The following is an 18076-nucleotide window of genomic DNA, read 5'->3' on the forward strand; positions in this document are numbered from 1 at the left end:
TATGAGCAATAGAAATGTGTTTCAACTTCATTTATGAAGTCTTATCTCCTGCTGAAACATTTTCACCCCACTGCTGGCTTTATTTACACATTTAATTATTTATTTTTTCATTCTCAGATTGATTGACAGAACTGTTGATTCAAGCAAAGGATGGTACCAATGTAGTTTGAGGCTGTAACTCTTTGTTTGTGTTGGTAACATTTCAACATTGAAGTTAAACAGACCTGCTTTGGGTCACAATTGCCTGAAGATTCTGAAAAAAACAAAACAATAAACAATTTTCCATATACAAATGAAAATTAAAGAATTTATGCAGTTATACCTCAAATTTATGTGTTTAAATGAGCTCTGGATCAGAGCTTATAAGCCTCTACTATATTTCTTATTGTCTAGCTCCCTCTGGTGGCACAACGTTATACACACACCCACAGACAATTCATGACCTCTCCCTCCAGATGGGCTTCATACAATGTGAAGGTCATGTCACCAACAAATGACAAAAATAGAAATTTTAAGGTGAGATGAACTCTTTTTAACCCCACTTGCACAATCTGTAAATTCTGGTCATTTATCATTTATATATATGCAAATAAATAAAAATAAAGTGAGCAGTGGTCCGGAGCAATATGTCTTACTGTTGGTGGGTGTTAAATGGAGCCCATGATAGTGCTGCCAACACATATCTGTCACATTTTGACTATTTGTCACTGTTATGTTACACCTTCTTATCCCGGGGTGTTTGGCCTACAGAGCATTGCAAGTGACTGAGTAGCTTCTGTCCATCGACTTTACTCACTTGAACTTATGCTCCCTTCTTCCCCTTATACCCAGACCAGACATTGACCTGATTGATTTGCTGAGTTCTCAAGCGCATGTAAAAATAATAATACAAAAATGTCCACTGGTGTGGGCAAGAGACACAAAAAAGACAAAATTAGAGCCAAATCAGCGTCTTTATTTTACAAACAAACGCATTATTCTATTGACATTTTTTGTATCATAAAAAAGCAATTTACAAGCTTAAGAACCAAAATAAAGCAGCACAGAATGATTATGAGTAAAATATATAATTTGAATAAATATATTTTATTTCATGCTATAAAATAAATTCATAAATGGCAATAGATACAACATCAGCTCTAGCTAGCTTCATTTACTTCATAGTTGTACAAAACAGTAGAGTTCTGAGGTTCACAGTTGGGTTGTGAGGTTGTGTGTAGAGTGGACAAAATAGGAGGCGGGCAGATCTGCGTTCATGGTTAAATTCATGGTCTCCGGTATTCCTCAAGCTTCAGCTCTGTGGAAAACATGGGCTCAGTGAGACCTTGAGGCAGAATGTTTGGGAACCACTGACTGAGGATTTGTTTCCCCACCTGAAGAGAAGTGCACATTTATACTATGGACATAAGCTGTATGCCCAGTGAGACCACTTTTTAACACTATATACCCTGAGTTCTAGGTTTTTTTTTGCCTTGTCACCAAATACATGAGAGCCAGAGACCTGAGAGTGTAGAGCTTAGGGAGTTGGACAGAAAGGGGACAATGGCCAGACTGAACATTTTTCAAACCGGCCGTGGCCACTTCCCCTCTGATCCTGCCCAACTGAATCTACAGTCTCGGCGCCTGAGGGGGTAGGGGAGACCATTGAACCGGAACATGAAAACAAATAGCCACTCCCAAACAGTGGCTATACAGCCCAAAATCCCTTTCATTATTTGACACAGCTGGAGGTGCAACTCTGACCAGTGCCATTGAGTTGATGACTGAACCACACGCTCAGTTATTGAGTTGCAGTTCACTGACTGCCATAGGATTTTGATGAGCATTTAGAATACCAGCAAGCAACACCAGTTTTTTTGTTTTTTCTGAGGAGGAAGTCAACCTGTCCAAAGTTTCAGAAAAATATAAAAAATAAATCAATATCAAATTGTCCTGGTCCTACTTCAATTCAACAGCTCCCTGACATTCAGTTGTTTGATATACGACAGGCCAATATTTCAATAGGCTTGATGATCCCAATACACCGCTTTTAAAAAGGTTATTGCTTTTGTATAATACACAGTGGACAGAAACTGACAGAAAAGCTATGGAAGACTTAAGATTTTTTTCTAAGCCTGTATCAGTGTTCGTAAACTACCTGAAGTGAGTTTATTATAAAAGGAATAGGACGAGCTGCAAATTCAAAAAGTAGTCTGACAGCCTTCCCTGTAAACACTTCCTTTTGATTACTTGTGGCCCATAATGCATCTCCTGTTTCTCTCAAAAGTTTGGAACAAAGAGTCGATTTGAGTGTGTCAAGTTCAGGTGGTTCTGTAGGTGAGTACTATGGTATTAGTAACTATAGTTCATAAAAAGCACTAAAACAAATTTCCCCTCCGTTCACCTATGATGAATATATGGACTGGTATACTCATTTAATAAGATTTAAAAACAAACAAAAAAATCAATAAATAACCTGACTAGTCTAAAAGCACCATTTAAGGGGAAAAGGTCCTTACCAAAGTGATTGAGGCCGTTACAGCTGAGTCCCTTAAGGGTAACTAGAGTGATTAACTAGAATTCCCCAATGGAATTGGTATGTATTATCGACTGATAATTGTAAGTGCATGCTGGATGACACAAATACAAGAGAACTTATGTTAAGTTACAAAAATAGCCATTGGCATTTTTATACAATTTTGTGGGTGAGCGACGTGCAATTCAGCTACAGTATATCAGGGCAAGCTTGGCTTTTTTTTTTCATTTTTCTTTTTTTTTGCTCCACAAATTTTCTGTTTAGAGTCTGCTAAATACTCAAGCAGCTGTTCCCTGGCCAGATGCTCCAAAAGAAATGTGGAGAGGAAGTAGATTTGTATTTCTCACGCATCTCTTCTCATCATCGAAATGCCTGTAACTAAAGTACATTACTTAGATTGTCCTCAGTGCTTAGAGAGGAAGGATACAGTATACAAACAGTCTCTGAACATGGGACAAAGGGATGCAGGGAACAGGTCTGCCTCATTTGATTGTAATTAGTTGCTATACAACCATATTACCTTGAAATTAACTGTCCATCCAATGAAAAAAATGAATCAAATGATGAAGAGAAATAGGGGTAGGACTTCAAGTGAAAGGCGATCAAAATGGACAAGAATAACATGAATTAATTTCTACTCATTCTCAATACCACTTTAGAATAAACAATGTAGCCATATTTCATTCTAATCTCTCTATTCAATGCATTTAAAAAGGAACGAGGCACAGAAGTCTAAGTGCCAGAGTCTAAGATATAAAGCTTGTGGCAAGGCACTAAGTTTAAGATGCCACTTTTTGTGAAGAATTCTTTCTTTTGTATACACTGGCTTTAAACAATTACAATACCTATTGCACAACTTTAATATTATCATCTTTTTATGGCTTAATTAACTATGTTACTTATAATAACTTAGCTGCTTAATGCCTTCTTAGCAACTTGTTCATATTTTAGACAAGTGATTGTTGTAAGCAGGGGAAAAGTACATTCCTTGCAAATAGCTGTGATCAGAAAATGGGAACTAGGCCTACATTAAATTAAGACCCCATGCTTCTTGATAACCATTCAATTATACAATACAGTCAAGAAATTACTGTTAAAAATCACCTATTAGATTAAGTCTTTGGTGTGAACTCTTGGCACAATTTTTTTTTAGCAGTTTGTACCTATTATTCTCAAACAATTATTGACAATATTGCAAGAAGCTTTGCATTTCCTCTTTTCTTCTGGATGAGGGGATAGAATCACCGTGAGCAGATTCAAAATTTGTCAGTGACTGATTTTGGTGAGGTCAAATCTGCTGTCAAACCTGAACATCACATCAGCAGCTGACAAAAACAAACTTGACTTAGCAAAACATTCAGACAAAAGGTATTGTATAGTGTGACTGACTTTGGGTGATGATAATCAAAACTGTGTTTACATAAAGAAATACGTACACAAAAAGATAACGAAGAGCTAGCTATACTGATTCTTGAAAAATTCCCTACATTTTGGGTTGTTATGTTAACATGAGTGAACCAAGACCATGAGTGCACATTCAATGGAAAAAAAAGGACTGCACTGCTGACGTAACATAAGACATAGAATCAACAAAACACCCTATCCTCCCACAAAACAACACACAAAATAAAAAATTATAATAAGAAAATTGTAAAATAATCAAACTCAATTAAGTGAAAGGACACAAATTAGGCATGGACTGGATGGGACAAAATAAAAGCATATAGTAGGCGTTCCTCAAAAAAGGCATTAAACAGCTGGATGGCAAATAAGAAAGCAGGACAGGATAAAAGGGACCACCCAGCTGTGCTTTAAATTTGCACAAGGGCAATGCTATGATAGGATAATCAATCTGGCCTCCTAAGTGCCATTTTTATGCATTTACTGTGAATGCAGATTCTTTTAAAGCACAATGGAAATAAAAGCAAGTCTCTATATAATAACTAGCCAACATACCCATCCCTGTTACCTATGGTTCAAATAGAATAGATAAAATACAATGTTGTCATATGCATGACTTGTAGCCAATAGCATCCATGTGACTGGAGTCTCATCTACGCCCACATCAAGCATTACTGACTTTTTACCCAGAAGAAAAATCACTGTTGTGAAGCAGGCTTATGAACAGTGTCAGAATTTGTTTTTCATTCCAATACTACGGTGCCACCACTACCACTGCTGCTTCAGATTTAAGACAGAGAGAGTGATGAGCACATTTTTTTCACTTGGTCAGCACCCAAGCCAATCCCTAACTCCGCAAAGTGCACCAATACTTTGGATCACCAGCTACCTATAAAATCCTTTACCTCCTAGCTTTAATCTAGCTATACCACATCTAGGTCAATACCATAAAGTAGGATTGACAAATGAGGAAAACATGTTCTAAGTCTGCATTTGACAACCTCCGATGCAGAGAACAAAGATCACAGATCAAGCGTTCCATCATAAAAGGCAGGACAGAATGAAAACAAGGGAACAAACCAATAGCTCTTATCAAATGGTGAAGAAAAGAAATACCATGTCAAGATGGCTGAGATTCCTTTGTTCTTTCCGTTTGCATATTATTCAGAGTAGTATACTATATTGATTTACGTGAACAGATCCAGAGCTGTTCCTACTGTGCTGAGCTAATGAAGAGTACTCTGTCTCTGTTAGATGCACTGAGTATTAACCTAGAAGCCTACCTCCAGACAAAACAAGTTACACATACAATAATTCAGTATAAAACTGCCATCAGAGTATAGAACAATACAAATGACTTCACTGTATGAGGATAATTCATCCATTCCATGGATGAATCTAAAACCACACCTTGGCCAACAGAGTGAGATCTCCAGTAGTGATCATGAGAGATAAAATCCTTAAGTGTTTTGCAAAACAAACTAGAACTCGGTAAGAGACAGCAGAAATCATGTCTTGAATGTATATAGGGCCATTCTCTTACTCTATTCTCTGCATTTGCCAAAAACAAACACACAAGTAAGCTAGCGATTTTAATGCACTCCTAACATAGCACCTTCTTTGTTAACAATTTAACCTGGCTGACCATGAAACATTTGACAAGGACTTCGTCCATAATCCATACAATCAGCAAGGAATATTTCACTTAAGTATCAAGGCTTTGTGTTGAGAGAATGTTCTTTACAGGGTTTGGCAATGAGATACATAAAACCTATAACGGATTCTGAACGGTGAACACATCTGTTCCTGGTAGGTTCTTGGCTATGAGGTAGAACCTGGTGGAGTTTCATTAAAGTTAAAATACTGTCTGTTATGAGTATGTAGTTGCATCATGAGGTATTGAACGGATATGTCACACGAAGCTTTGCACTGGCAGAAAAATCATTCCTTGTGAGTAAGTGACCTCCTATGGCCACATGTGCAAAAACAGGTCAGGTAAAAAGGTGATATGACAAGCATCTTACCAGAGCTTTCACATTATCAATTATTGCAACATGCCTATATAACTCTGTAAATATGTTTTAAAAAACATGGAAAGATTAAAAAAGAGAAAACAAACAGGGGTCTTGATTATTGGGACCTCCTCAAAAATAGTAAGTTGTTACTCCCTTTCCTTTGAAAGAATCAAAATTCTAAAAAGCACCCATTTGCTCATTGCGTTCAAGAATTGACTTTCACAAAATTGACAGAAGCCCTCGATGCAAGGTATGTTCCAAGTTGAGGGAGCTGATTCAAAAAGAAAAAAGTCCTTTAGGTTCGAATTGAAATTAACATTTCTTAAAGCTTCCTTAACCTGAAGCAGGACCTAAAAATCACATCTGGATGCTTGAGCCTCCTCCGGACTGCACTTAGAACTCTCCTCCATATCATTGGCTGGTGCCTCCTCTGCATATTGTGCCTCAAAGGCCATCCCCTCGGAGGTATCCTCTGGGTCCTTCTGACCTGAGCTCCCCTCTGTCCTCTCTGGAGAGTCCATATGATTGCTGCCCTCTGATGCGCCCATGTGCTTCTTCCTCAGGTGCTGGTTAAGGGTGCCCTGAAAGGGGAAGCATTTGCCACAGATCTGGCAGTGGAAGGGCTTGTTGTCTGTGTGGCCACGGATGTGGTACTCCAGCTGGTCTTTCCTTGTGTACTTCTTGCCACAGAATTTGCAAACAAATGGGGTGATTCCCATGTGCAGGCGCATGTGGCGGTCCAGGCTGCCTTTCTGATTGAAGGTCTTTCCGCAGTAGATGCAAATGAGTCTCTCGTTGTAGGGGTACCACTGGCTCCGCAGACTCCGCTCTCGCACATCATTCTCCAAACTTGCCGGTCCCACTGGCTCACTCTCATCTGAGCCTGGTTTGATGTGACTCAGCACCCCTGCTGGGATGGCCACAGGACGCTTTGCCCTGGCTCGCCCACCTCTGAAGCCACTGAGCATGGAGCGGGAGGGACTGGAGCCGCTGAGGCTGACGAAGCAGGGGGAGGACAGCCCTGAGTAAGAGTAGCCAGCAGACTGGATGACAGGACCATAAGAGCCCACACTGACAGCTAACACCTGTTCTCCATCTACCATCTCTGTGTGGTAGCCATCATCACCGGCTGAGGAGCTGTCTGAGTAAGTGGGCCTGTCGATCTTCTCTACCTTCACGTGCACATCTGTCACTTGCCCGTCTTTGCCAATCAGTTCCACTTGCTCCGTTTCTCCTTCCATGGGAGCTTCCTGCTCTGACACACTATCGCTGCTGCCACGGTCCGACTGGCCTTCCTCTTGCTGTCGCACTCGGCCCAAGCCTTTTCCTGCCAGGTCAGAGCGTGCATCCACGTTGCTTGCCTGATTCTGCCGGGAGTAGTAAGGGGGGGAGATCTGGGTAGGGTTGACAAAGAGGTTGCTGTCATTGACCCCATTGCGGCTGGCCTGAGAGCCCTCCTCGGGGCTGCCGACGCTGATTGGGATGCTGATCTTGGAGTGGATGCTCTCCAGGATTTGGGTGCACTTGTCAATAATGGCCTGCATCTGCAGGAAGCTGGCAGCAGTGAGGAAGCTGATGACATCCTTGAGCTGCAGAGATATGTGGCCTGTGTAGCAGAAGGTGAGAAGCTGCTCAAACACCTCAGGGCTTTTGATGACCGAGATGGAGAGGCCACTCATCGTGCTGAGAGCCGAGTGGTCTCGGAAGTAGGGCGAACTGGCCGCCAGCACAGCCTTGTGGGCTCGAAATGGCTGGCCCTGGATGTGAACAATAATGTCACACAGCTTCCCCTGCAGCCGCAGCTCATTGAGTTGGCTCAGAACGGTGTTGCTGAACTCCGGCACGTCAAACTCTATGTAGCTGCTGCCGTCGTCCATGTCTCGGATATATCTCTCCAGTTTGTCGACAGCCTGATGGAAAAAGAAAAAAAGAAAAGAGAAAAAAAAAAACAGAATACAGTTAGGCTTTGAAACAATAACCTCAAGGGTCTAATCTTAGGTAGGTTAGCCTACAAGCCTTTTCAAGTCTGGCAACAAGATTACTCTTTAAAGTCCTATTTATTATTTGCCAAAAATGAATGAATGAGCAGAAGAAACTGAGTTACTTGACCACCCATTTAAATTTGCTGCATTTTCATCAGGTCTTTTGCACAGTTAACTAAAAGCTATAGCCTTCCCTAGGCCTAGAGAAGCATGTTTGAGATGGGTTGCCAGGGAAGAAATGGAAGTCCATTTTCAAGAGACAATGTGTTGTCTAAAGTCAAAGAATTGTACAATTTGAGCCTTCCTCTTTCCCGTCTATAATTTGCTGATCTCAAATTCAATTTGAAAGTTCTCAAAATTGCTGAAAAATGGCTAGGTAAAACAGAGACACGCTTACTAGCTATGTTATATGAGCAATCTGAAATCCTGTGCCTAAAGTATGCCGACATTGAGTGCATTACAAACACAGCACTTCATGTTCACACTAGCCTGAGAAAATACTGTATGTATTTGACAGACAGTATGGACTAGTTTGTGCCTTGAGCTTTATCAATCTTTGACAGAAGAGAACATCCACTTCTTTTCAGGAGGGAAGGAAGCAAGAAATAAATACTTAAAGAAATGCCTAAGCACAGCAATCTAAATGATACACCATTTAGGCTATCCAGACTGAAATCCTACATATAATTGTGCATATGACTGAATTCAGTGATCCATTCACAATCTTACATAAGCCAGACATAGGCCTATAAGGCTGACTATACTGACTCTCCTAAGAGAACAAGAGTCCAATCTGGGAAATGTGGATTGGAAATAAGATCCAGCAGCTGGGCAATTTCACAGTAATTTGCCAAAGGAATGACTGTCAAGGATAACAGTAGCCTCATCCAAGTTTTGAGATGGCATGCAAAACATTAGATAGTCCATCCATTTTAGGATCAGTCAACCTCTTGTGTTGAGAGTTCGCAAGATCAAGAACAAAAAAAATCTGCTGCACCACAGAAAAACCTAAAACTGCAATAAAAAATAAAAGCTCAGTGTAGGCTATGTTCCAGGGACTAGGCTTAAAAATCCATATTATTCCTCCTAAATATTAAAGAGAGATTTTAACTGCTCAGACAAGTCTCTTCCATGCCATCTTTTAGGGAGGAGCTGGCATATGATTCTAAGTTTCCATACTCTTCAATGAATAACCTGCTCTGTCATCAAAGTGATAATGAAGGAAATGATTAACATCTCTTTGGAAATTTTGCATCAAATTTTGTTGTGGAGATACGTAAAATGAGCCATTCATTTGCGGCACACAGATTTCACTACAAGTTGTTTTCAGTGTGGTTCATTTACATTTATATTTCAACCATTTAGCAGACGCTGTTATCCAGACTGACTTACAGAAAGTGCAAAAGGAGCTATGAAAACTTTTTGGTTTTCTTGGGGTGACACGACAAGAACCGGGTCAGGTGCAAGTAGAAGAGGGAGGGAGAGCACTAAGGGAGATGAGGTGTATGTAGCGATACCAGGGAGACATTTGCAGAAAGCCCACAACCTTTCTGTTGTCTTCTTGAATCAACACCAAATGGCCTATCACAACAAGTGGCCATAAAGGTGTCGAATGGACACAGTCCATGGCTCAAGGAGTTGAGTCTATGCCAGCCAGAGATGTCTCCACAGGACAGCTCAGGAAATTAACGACAGGATACCAACCTGGCGAAGAGCTTTGAAACTCACACATTCCACAATTAACAACCTTTATCTTTCAGCCATCAGGAGGAGAAGGACTCAAGAACTCAGGAATACTAATGAACTATACAATCACACATCCATACTTCTCACACATCTGAATATAGGGAATCACCCTCCTTTCTTCATTTGGAGTACCAGACTGTTCTGGTTAATCAGAAGGGACAGTCACCATTGGGTGAGAACGGGAATACACACCGTGTCAATACGAAGGAACCAATGACTGCTGTTGACACTATCCAGAGTCTCATCACTACCCCCTCTCTAAATCAGGACAGTCATAAATCTCTTCCCTTTTCACATTCCTTTAAAACCTACTTTCAACTATATTTTCCCAATGTCTTTAATGGATCTATTTTGTAGTTTGAAGTATACTAGATGTGTTGACTATAGGCCCATATATATGTTGAAGATGTTCAATAGCTAAAGTTACATGCACAGACCATGATGCGTTAAATGATTGAAGTGTATCAGATATTCATCCAGAGACACTCTCCTATTTTCATGGTCCTACACTGCCACCTTGTGGTCATTTATAGCGACGACAGGTCCGTATAAAATGTCAGTGCGTCCAAATGTCTTGAATGTTTAAATTGTCTTTCTCATATTGATCACAAAATTAGAGACCCAAGTCACATATACGAGTTAACTTGATGAAGTCTTTATAGCCACAGATTGTACCAGGAAGGTATTTGATGTCCTTATATTGATGTGCTAGCTATATAAGTTTGAATGTTAGTGGACAGGTTTTTATTATTTCGATCAATTGACAACAGTAATTGGTGGAGATGTAAAATAGCGACATATTATTTTAAAAGGAATCTTTATTAAGATCACTTAGTAATAGATCCCAAAATAAAATAGACTAGAGGAATGATTCCTCTTGCATTCCTTTCCTCCCTCCCTCTCAGTTCGGGGTGAAATCTTCTCAAACAAAGAAATTAATTAGTAAACAGAAAAAGAGCGCGAAGCGTGATTTGCATGGCAAACCACGCCTGAGAATTCAAAGAGCTATAAAATGTTCTTATCTGGGTTTTCAGACAGTTCAACATTCCGCCCTCGCCAAGAAACCTGCTGAAGCCAAGACCAACAATTTAGCTACAATTCGACCTTAAGAGTTTGAACCTGGAGTTAGAGACGTCTTCTCCAGATAAACTTAAGAATCTCTTACAAGAAGTTTGAACCTCGCGTCTAATAGTTAAGAAGTTATCAACGCTCGGCCAAGCGAAGATCATTTTCGAAGCTATTTAGGAACGAGATAATTTAGTTTTATAACAGTTAGAAGAGCTAGAAACGTCAACTCTTCCAAGACCAGCAGTCAAACACTGGTGCAGCATCGCCGCAGTGTTCCACATCCAGAGAGGCCTGTTGTCTACAGCTGTGAAAAGCCGGTAGCGCTGCTTGCCTCGACGTGATGATAATACATCAGAGACCAGCTGTTCCAGCGTCTGCCGTTGCCAGGTAACCGGCCAAGCCGAGTCTGTCTCTCCGAGCTCAGTGGGACCAGACAACCCGACCGGCAGGACTTCCCAACTGAACAAAGTAGGCTCTGATTATCCATGTCTTTACTGCTGAGAGTTGATGCAAAAGTTTAGATTCAAATTACTTAAATAGATCAGGAAAAGTTAGGCTTTTATAGTTTAGTTGCCCCGTAGCTTTCCGCCTCGTTTCTCTGGTTGATTGATCCATACATACCTCCATTTACTGCTGCCAATTCTTATTCCCATATTTCATTATCATTTCCCTTTCATTCTTATTGTGTTTCATTGCATTTCATGTCTATTTTTAGTCTATAGTTTCCGTGCTTCATTCTGGTGATCAATATACGTGCATTATATTGCTTATTTCATTGAATTTGTTATGCTTGTATAGTTAAATAAATATTCCCATTTATTACAGAGAAGTTGTTATGTGTTTCCTTACTTGCAGAGTAAAGTAATCCCTGTATTGAAAAGATTTCACGATCTTTAGACTGATGACTGATTAGTATAAGTAAAGGTCCTTCATCTACGAAGGTGGTGCCCCTTACGAGTGTAAATTGATATCTTTATCAAAGTTTCATATTTTCATACCTTTACTAAATTCTAGATTTGATAATTTTGACTCTACACGCTACATGTATCTTAAGAGATGGGTTTTAGAAAATTCAGAAAATTAAGGAAATGACTCAACAGCTTTGATTGTGTGGGAAGGGATAATCGCATGATGTGTAATACAATTTTACAACAGTAAAAAAAAAAAAAAAAAGAATTATTTGAAAATGCAATTCCACACCAATTTGCCCTTCATGTCATACGTATTTGTTCATTTGGCATGGTTGCCAATCAGGAAATAAGCACAGAAAAACAGATTATTGCCATTTTTGACACAGTATGATGACACAGTATGATGACACAGTACACATGATTAGCCTATGTTTAGCCTATGTTTGGCATGCAAAGCATTCTATACATTAGGTAAAGTAATATTACAATGTGGTTGGATCACAGTACATACAGTACTTTTTAGTAGGGCTGGGCGATTAATCGAATTTTATTTTCGATTACGATTTTGGCTTCCCACGATTATGAAAACAAGAAAATCGAGATAAAACGATTTTTGTGCCTCATTCCGTTTAGCAATGTTGCTCTCGTTTTGTCTTGTGTTGTAAATCCAGCGCACCCCTTTCCTCCGCAACGGTGCGCTCCGCTCCGCCTCTAAAGCCCAAACATGCTGTGGTGCGTGTAGTTTCAGCTCGAATCGGTAACAGAGAGCCGGCCGGCGCGTTTCTCCGTTTACTTTTAAACCTTCCTTGGTAGAAGATGACAGAAAGAGAGCCGTTGGTCGACAGGAAAGGTAAAAAAAATCATTGGTGTGGAAACACTGTACAGACCCACCGTGCGTGTTCAATTGCACTGAAGCACTGCGACACGGTTAAATTACCTAATTCCACTAACGTTACTTAAATACCACAAGGTAACGTTAAAATCACCTACCGTTAAAGTCTGTAGGGCAGCGAAGACGAGTTACTGCCTGCAAATCCCCGTTACTGACTGTGGAATGTTAAGTTTCACTTTTGTTTTCACACCACGAGACCCCAAATTACAGACGTGATGTGATGCGACATCAGTCAGTCAGGTGCCTCTGTTACCTGACTGACTAAGTGACTGACTGAAAGAATATAGAGCTATAGTTTACCAATATGTTGAATATTTTGCAGTAGGTTGTGACAGTGCACTACAACATAGTCGGTGTTATTTATTTTTTATCTATTTATTTATTTATCTCATTTTTTTTACTTTTATTTATTTATTTGCATTTATTTCTTTGTTTTTCAGTTCAATTATATTTAAATTTCAAAGAAATCCAGTGGGGTTTTTTTAAAAGTTCAATAAATGCATGATGTTCCCAAAGTCAATGAGTAATCGTGTTAAATAATCGTGATCTCAATATCAATCAAAATAATCGTGATTATGATTTTTGCCATAATCGTGCAGCCCTACTTTTTAGTGTTCTGCATGCGGTAGGAGCTTTCAGAGGCCCTATATGACTGCAGAGATATGTAAGGATCCTAACTCACTGTGGTAAAGCATAACAGTTGTATGAGGGAAACATAAAAGTCTATAGGCGGCATTTGGCAGAGAAAGAAGAAAATCTGGTTCTGCTTGGCAGGAGAGCATGAAGCAAGCTATCCTTAGCCTGGTCTTCAACAGACTCTTTTACAATGCTTTTCTTCAAGGCGACTTTGATATAGCTGAATACTTGAGAGTCAGTAATGAAGCAATGAAGCAACCTCTTTTGTAACTCCTCCATTGTGGGTAATGCTTGTCGATCTCATACAGCTTTGGACATCAATTGCCTCTGTTTGCATTAAAATTATTTCCTAGCAAATTAGTTATAAATTAAGATTTGAGTGGAATACAGTTTGGCAAAAGGACAGTTCAAATCCCACCATGCTAGGCCTTGCTGCTTCAATAGTGCCATGCTACTCTTCCACAATAATTTACTGACTTGGGCTGGTTATAAAATATTAACAGAAATAGGACCCCAGCCCTACTCAGCAGAACTTGTTCAACTACACTTAGGTTGAACACCTGGACAGGGCAATCAGGTTTTCTTGCACTGGCACTGGTGACTTACTGTATAGTGCTATGCCTGTAAATGCAAACTGGCATGTTACAAAACCTAGTCTGTGTCAGTTCTCCAGCTTAACCCTCCTCTCCCCCCACTCCATCTGCCCCTCTCCCATCTCTCCCACTACACCTCCTCCTCCCTGCCTGCCTCTCGCTGGCAATTCAGCATGATCTTCTGCGCATTGAGTCTCTGTCAGCACTTTGAGAACGTAAACACTTTCTCCAATTGCCAAGCCTTGCCAAGACACCTGTCCAACAAACCATATGTTTTCATCCTGGCACAGGAGAGGGAAAGAAGTAGCCAAACAGACAGAATAGTAAAGAGGCGTACATTATTTTCACTCCCCCATTACCAGCCTTCAAATCTAGCATGTACGTACACTAAAACATATCGGGTAATGTCTGCCAACATCATGCATACTGAACTGAGCCAAGTTGAAGGGCAGCCAAAGAATGCATGCTCAGTGGTTGAGATGCACATGCTGGGTGAGGGTCACATGCATGGCTCACGTGAGAAAACCTTAAATGCTTAAACTCAGCTCAAAAACTCCATTTGAGGCTCAAGTTCCTTGCCCAGTAATAAACCTACTTGACTCAGCTGCTTCACTTAGGTATGTATGAAGGATGGTGAGTATGTTATGGTAGTTTGACTAATCATAAGGTCAGCACAACCCTGGTGGACAGACATCACCTAGACCAGTTGCCCTCAAGTCCATAACTTGGACATGTCAGTCAAACAATAAAAAAGAAAGAAAGAAAAATACATTAGAGGAAAAATGAAAGTCAGCAAGCAAGCAATGAATGCTTTCCTCAACATCAGCAGCATTTCACCTATTTTGAAAAACAGCTTATGGGGCAGACTAGACCAAAATTGCTTAACAAGCAAAGGTTGGAAGAGCAATATGAAACAGATAGTAAAAGACAGGATAAAAATAGCCTAGATTTTGGTACACTAAAGGGTAGGTATCATGTGAGGAACTTTGTTGGTGTGAGAATAACAGGCATTATTAAAATTGCTTAGGCTTAGTGGGAGCTCAATTTGCGGCGCTAAATATTGTACTTCTAGCCTACGGGTCTATTCTCCTATTTGATTTGTTAAGAGTTAATATAATTGGGGGGGGAAATGCTCATATTTAATTTTAGCCTACTCACATGCTTGTCAGATGAACACAAGGATAAGTGGAAGTCTTGAAAGTGGCCCTCCCCATTTTCTTTTGGCCTTTTTCAAAACCACATGTTCATTCTCAGCTTACTTGAACTTCTGGGGAAATCACATACAGCTAAAAAAAATCCTGACCAGAACTCATAACTGAAGGACAGAATTCTTTTCAATCCGTAGAGTGACAGTGAAGTAAGGTTATCATGGAAGCACACTTTTACCCTATAATAGCATACCACAATATTATCAACATCACAATATTAAGTAGTATGACACCACCACACCACATTAGTTGGAGCAGCCCTGGGTGTAGAAGCAGGATAACGGCACAAGCAAACTACTTCATTTACTAGTTTGTCTAGACATTATATTCTTTAAAATTTGTACACACACATATTAATTTGCGAGAAATTCCCGCAAATTAATATTTCACTGTATTAATGAATTTCATTTGGACAAAACTGTCACCTGAGTTTCAAAGTTGGATAAAGTAATTAACCGTGACATCTCCAGGTCAAACAGCGTCACTACAAGTAGAGGGGAGCAGCAGGACGCCCTAGCCCTGACGCCAAAACCAAACGTTCACTTTTGATGTTTTGGATAGTTGAAAAAGTTCATATTTTAAATAGTTGAAAATCTTTCTGCTATTAATCTCTATTGTAGCTGTTCTGTAAATATGTTGCCGTGACGTGCCGTGATGTGACGTGACGTTGTCTACGTTTGGCCAGTTGTTGGTGGGAATAATAAAAATACACCACCAAACAAAATGGGGCCAGAAATGCAAGGTACATCGTCTATAGCTGTTTTTTTAAGAGTTTAAGTCAAGCCTATTTATATAGCCCTACATCACAAGCATGTCTCAAAGGACTTTACAGAGAATGAGCCTACCTAGATCTAACTAATCAACAATCAGTTACAAAACAAAAAAAGATGTAATACAGCATGCAACAAAATGAAGCACAAGGAAACAAAACAAAGCACAAGACACAAAATAACATGTTAAGTGTTTTAGGGTGGATTTTCCCTTTAACAATGGCACAGTACAAAACTAGAAGAAGGCCTAGATTCCTAATCACAAAGAAATGGTTGTCAAAAATAGCTGAGAAAAAATATCAGGCGTTGCAAATTTGCTGGGTATGGCCTAATAACTGTTACTGATATACATACTTCCATGCAACTTGAAGACACTGGGCAGAGAAATAAAACTTTCTCAGTAACCTCTGACACTTTGAGCCCCAACCAAACTGAGACTTTAGTCAAGTCTATTCAACGTTTTTCTTTGCCATGTTCTCTATAATGCACTCACCATAATGATGTTAAAACTAACAATATCCCATCATCGTCTGTATTACAAGTTTACCAAGATGGACCTCACAAGAACTCTGTTTTCACTAGACATTACCTATCACCTATGCCTTGTATTGCTCAATCAACGCTGATTTCAGCGGGTGGTTAAAACCAATACAATTTTACAGCTTATCCTGAAGAGAACCAGGACTATAAAAATGCAGGGTTGAACGGGTGCAAAGCCATAATGCCTACTCATGCAAAAGGTGTAATTGGTTTGGCTCCCTTCTGTTCTGACATGCCTTATGGTAAAAAATATTTAGCCTGGCTCCAAATGAAATTGCCAAGGAAAACGGCATGCTGTATGGTAGCTGGTCATTTCAGAAATTTCAAAGAAATGGGATGTCACAGAAATGTTGATGGTAAAAACAAGCACAGCCCTGGGTGATCCTGGGTGAACCCAGGTGTACTGAATAACCTGGCATACCCCTGTACTTTGTCCTTTCCTGCCATAACATCACTGAGTTTACAAGATCGTCAATGGTTATCACCAAAGGCAATGTTTATCAGTGGCAACTTTATCCATTTTTCAGCTACCATCAGAGCCCCTGCGAAAATCATTAGGGTACAGTTTAGTTCTGAGACAGACTGGGTCCTATGTGGGCCTACACTCCCACCCCATCCCGAAACTGGGGACATAATTGGGCTTATTTACTGCAAGTCTCTGCTACACCTAGCCTACATTATCCATCAAGAGTCGCGTTTCACCTCGTTGGCTTCATCATGCAACTTGCATGGACATATAAGTGGACGAGCGGGCAACATTTAGCAAGTAATGTTGATATTATATGCAATGTCAATACGCTGGGCAGCAAATATGCCATGTCTCTAAAAGTTTATAGCCAACCATAACGTCAGTTTTGATGGCGGTCTACCTAGCTCGGCAGCTAGCTTGGCTAACCAGCACATCCAACTTCTATTTGATGGTTGTCTCTAACATATTAGACTTGTCATTTTACAGTAACTTGAAGTACAAGACTTGCGTCGTCTCGAAGGGCCGGGCAACCCACTATCAAGCAACACATAACTAATCACTAGCGATGTTAGCTAGCTACCACTAACCTAGCATCAAGCAAGCATTCCGGAAAAATGGCTTAACTTTCGGACCGAGTTGTATCCGCGCCTATCTGGTTAGTTTACGCTTTAGCTACATATATTTAATTTTACACAAGCTTAACAATGTGTTCTTTTTATTGAGTTGTTAGGTCGAAGGCGGGCGCAACCCATATGTCAGTTGTCATATGAGATATTATGTTCACCGTTAACGCTAGATAGCAACCATCCCGGGCAAGCCAGCTTGCTAAGTAGCGGCTAGCGCTAGCTAGCAATTGGTTGCTAGCGTTAGCTAGCCTGCTAGCGTACGGTCGTTGGCAATCGTTTCCACTTTACTTACAACAAGTGCAAAGACGCGCAGACATAATAAACACATTATGCTCATCAGTGAAGCCAATGGTGAAGTGTTCCGGACTCACCGTCTTGCAGATCAAACGTTGTCCATTCCCCCAGTAGTTCGCTAACACTACAGCCAGGCCTCCCCCCCTCTCCAGTCCAGATGTGTCAGACAGTTGCTGCTGCAATTTTTTCATCAACAGGAAGTGTTCTTTTGGGTCTTTGCATTCATTCTATCTGTGTGTTTTGCAGCAGCCCCTCCCATGCTCCTGTCAGTGTTTTGTACTGAGACATCATGTTCTTGTAATAGATGACGCGATGGAGGACTGTGCACGTACGAATATCAATGTAAAGTACAGTTAAACAAAATCTCCCAATTGTTCTCAACAGATAAAGTGGGCAGGCCTATACTCATT

The 18076-nt window shown here is 40.3% G+C and overlaps 1 protein-coding gene across 1 annotated transcript; it reads right to left on the reverse strand.

Moving 5' to 3' along the window:
* Positions 1-954: 954 nt before the first annotated feature.
* zbtb34 (zinc finger and BTB domain containing 34) lies at positions 955-17831 on the reverse strand. The gene is made up of 2 exons (XM_071927850.2): positions 17744-17831; positions 955-7841 (listed from the first exon to the last, which is right to left on the reverse strand). Exon 2 carries the CDS (start codon positions 7806-7808, stop codon positions 6282-6284), a length of 1527 nt encoding a protein of 508 aa, XP_071783951.1. The 5' UTR covers positions 7809-7841; positions 17744-17831; the 3' UTR covers positions 955-6281.
* Between the last annotated feature and the right edge of the window lie 245 nt (positions 17832-18076).

This window comes from Centroberyx gerrardi, chromosome 8 (assembly GCF_048128805.1).
Source record: "Centroberyx gerrardi isolate f3 chromosome 8, fCenGer3.hap1.cur.20231027, whole genome shotgun sequence".
Classification (NCBI taxonomy): Eukaryota; Metazoa; Chordata; class Actinopteri; order Beryciformes; family Berycidae; genus Centroberyx; species Centroberyx gerrardi.